The 3,680-nt window shown below is 35.5% G+C and overlaps 1 protein-coding gene across 1 annotated transcript; it reads left to right on the top strand.

The window, feature by feature from the left end:
• The first annotated feature begins 552 nt into the window (after nt 1-552).
• On the top strand, nt 553-1,317 carry LOC132277468 (uncharacterized). The gene has a single exon (XM_059779322.1). The coding sequence runs from the start codon at nt 553-555 to the stop codon at nt 1,315-1,317; it is 765 nt and encodes a 254-aa protein (XP_059635305.1).
• Nucleotides 1,318-3,680: the final 2,363 nt, after the last annotated feature.

The raw sequence follows: 3,680 nt of genomic DNA, 5'->3' as shown, positions 1-3,680 counted from the left end.
ATCATCTGATTTGGAAGAAAGTTTTGTTTGCAAAAGGTGAGGGAGGGTTTGGGGTAAGGTCTATTGTTGATATTTAGAAAATTTTTGCTTGTGTTATGGTGTGGGATATCATTAGACAGAAAGATACACTATGGGTGGCATGATTTTACAACACCTATCTAGCACAGTTTCCTTATTAGAATGCTGTTCCCCATAAATGTTGTTGGAAAAATAAACCAAATATATGAACTAACTTAAGTGTTGAATACATGAACCAACTTATGTGTGGAATACATGCACTGTCTCATCGGGAGATGAAACCCTTGTATTAAACTTAGTGTTTTATTTATTGTCTTGTAATTTGTGTCTTTCTAGAGTCATGTATTGATGCCTATAAATACATATTCTTAAGTTCTTTTGTAAGCAAAAAGTGAGAAAGAAATATATTAGTATTTGAGAGTTTTATATAAAAGTTGTGTGTGTTCTTCTTCTTTATATTGAGTGCCCTCCTACAAATTGGTATCAGAGCAAATTTTAAAGAAGAAGGTAGCAGAAAAATTTCAGAATTATCTCATGGCAAATACAAGCAATTGGGCTTCTCTTATTCCTCGCTTCAATGGAGACAATTATGATTATTGGAGCAACAATGTAAAGGTGCTGCTCAAATCAATGAAGTTATGGAATCTTGTTGAAGAGGGTTTTGATGAACCCGAAAATGAAGATGATTTAACTCAAGTACAAACGAATGTTTTGAATGAGAAGAGAGAAAAGGATAGCAAGACACTTTTCATAATCTATCAAACAATTGAAATGCCGATCTACGAAAGAATTGCAAAAGCCACCAAATCCAAGCAAGCTTGGGAGATTATACAAGCAGCATACAAAGGTGAGGAAAAAGTGAAAAAGGTACGTCTTCAAACCTTAAGATCGGAATTTGAGAAGTTAGAAATGAAGGAGAATTCATCTATTTCTGAGTATTTTACAAATGTTACATCCATAGGAAATCAAATGGCTTCCAATGGAGAAATTTTAGAAGATGAAAGAGTTGTTGAAAAAATTCTTCGCAGCTTGCCTAAAAAATTTGATTATGTTGTAGTTGCCATTGAAGAATCTAGAGATCTCTCTTCTCTTTCTCTAGACGATTTATTGGGAACTTTGAAGGCTCATGAAATTCGGATCAATCAAAGAAATCCTCCTCCTCCTCCTCTTGACCAAGCTCTTAAATATCAAGTTTCAATTACGGGAGGCCGTGATTATAACTATGGTCGAGGCCGTGGAAGGAGTGGAAATTTCCGAGGAAGAGGTTCTAATTTCTGTGGAAGAGGAAGAGCTTTTTAAAAAAATGAAAATTTTTCTAAGGAAGATGAGAAAAATCAACACACAAATTTTTCACAAAGAGGAAGAGGCCGTGGTTTTTACCAAGGAAGAAAAGGCTATGTTGAATGTTTTCATTGCCATAAACCTAGTCACAAAATTAGTGAATGTTGGTACAAACAAGCTAAAAAAAATGAGACTGGTTTTATGCATGAAAACAAGTCTGATTTCCATGAAAATAACTCTCATGAAACTTTGTTGATTGCATGTCATGGTGATAATACCGATGATGTATGGTACTTGGATAGTGGTGCTAGCAAGCACATGACTGGCAACAAAAATCTGTTTTCAATTTTGGTTAAAGTGGATCATGGCCAAATAACAATTGGAGACGCCAGAGCATACAAAATTCAAGGCATTGGAGAAGTTTCATTCAAAACAAATTTTGGGAAAATTGAGAAAATGTCGGAAGTTTATTATGTGCCCGGTTTAAAAGGTAATTTACTTAGCACCGGTAATCTTTTGTGGAAAGGATATGATATTCGTTTTCATGATAATGCATGCATCATGACAAAAAAACAATCAGCTTGTTGCTAAAATTGGGATGACGGCTAACAATCTTTTTCCTCTCAAGCTTAAAATTGCTAATATTTCTTGTTTCACTAGTGTTGACAAAGGAGACTCCAAGTTGTGGCATGACAGGTTTGGACACTTAAATTTTGGAAGTTTGAAATTGTTGGCGTTAAAGAAAATGTTGGAAGGGCTGCCTCAAATTGAAAGTATAGATGGAATTTGTGAAGAATGCATGCTTGGAAAACAACATAGAGATCCATTTCCTTCACAATCCTTATGGCGTGCCAAACATCCATTGGAGCTTGTTCATACGGATTTGTGTGGTCCATTGCCGATTCCATCTCTTGGAGGTAATAGATATTTTCTCCTATTTATTGATGACTTCACTGGAAAAAATTGGGTATATCTTCTCAAAGAAAAATCTCAATCATTTCAAGCTTTCAAAGATTGTAAGGCCCAAGTTGAAAAATTTTCCGGTTTTCCAATTAAAACATTAAGAAGTGATCAAAGGCGTGAATACCTTTCCAATGAATTTGAGAGGTTGTGTAGAGATATTGGCATACGGCATGAGTTAACAGTTAGACGCACACCACAACAAAATGGTGTGAGTGAAAGGAGAAATAGAACGGTCATGGAAATGGCAAAATGCATGCTTAAAAAGAAAAAATTGCCATCAGAATTTTGGGTGGAAGCAGTCGCTTGTGCTGTTTATTTGATTAACAGATCTCCCACAAAATTTTTGGAGAATCGTACACCTCATGAAGCATGGTATGGAAGAAAGCCTAGTGTTCAACACTTCAAGATTTTTTGAAGTGTTGCTTATGCATATATTCCGGATGTGATGAGAAATAAGCTTGATAATAAGGCCGAAAAATGCATTTTTATTGGGTATAGTGAAAGGTCCAAAGCCTATAAGCTATACAATCCAGAAACAAAGAAAATTGTGATTAGCAGAGATGTAAAATTTGATGAAAATGCTACTTTTCTTGATTCAAAAACAGGTGGTTCTTCAAATGCAACAATTTTTGATGATTTTCAAGGTGTAGAAATTAATGGTGATTTGTCTTCAACATGTCCCTTATCAAGTGAAGGATCCTCTCAAGGCCCTCCATCTTCTCATGGGAGGAAGACAAGGAGCTTGTAAGAACTCTATGAATCTACCAATGAAGTGAATCAAGACAACCTTGTCTTTTTTGCTTTCTTTGCAGGGGAAGATCCAATCTCTTATGAAGAAGTATGCAAAGAGGAAAAATGGAAGAAAGCAATGAATGAAGAAATTAATGCCATTGAAAAGAATGGTACATGGGAGTTGGCTAATCTACCACCAAACAAAAATTCCATTGGTGTGAAATGGTTTTTCAAGACAAAGGTGAATCCCGATGGCTCCATCAACAAGTATAAAGCACGGCTTGTTGCAAAAGGTTACAAACAAAAAGAAGGGGAGGATTATAATGAGGTATTTGCTCCAGTCTCTCGACTTGATACCATTCGTTTGATAATTTCTCTTGCTGCCCAAAATGATTGGAAGTTGTTCCAAATGGATGTTAAATCCGCTTTTTTGAATGGGATCCTTGAAGAAGAAATTTATGTTGAACAACCTATTGGGTTTGTAAAAAATGGGGAAGAACACAAGGTGTATAAGCTTAACAAAGCTTTATATGGTTGAAGCAATTCCCACGAGCTTGGTATAGCCGCATTAATTCATATTTTGAGAGAAATAGTTTTCAAAAGTGTCCTTATGAACACACGCTCTACATCAAAAATGATTTGGAAGGAGGCTTCATGATTGTGAGTCTTTATGTTGATGACTTGAT

This window comes from Cornus florida, unplaced genomic scaffold (assembly GCF_030987335.1).
Source record: "Cornus florida cultivar Cherokee Brave unplaced genomic scaffold, ASM3098733v1 CherokeeBrave_3.0.0_Hap2_Chr10, whole genome shotgun sequence".
NCBI lineage: Eukaryota > Viridiplantae > Streptophyta > Magnoliopsida > Cornales > Cornaceae > Cornus > Cornus florida.
Note: the sequence above shows the minus strand (reverse complement) of the source record. Positions and strands in the feature narration are given on the sequence as shown.

Coding starts and splice junctions, on each gene's coding strand:
- LOC132277468 (XM_059779322.1), top strand. CDS start 553: ATGGCAAATACAAGCAATTGGGCTTCTCTTATTCCTCGCTTCAATGGA.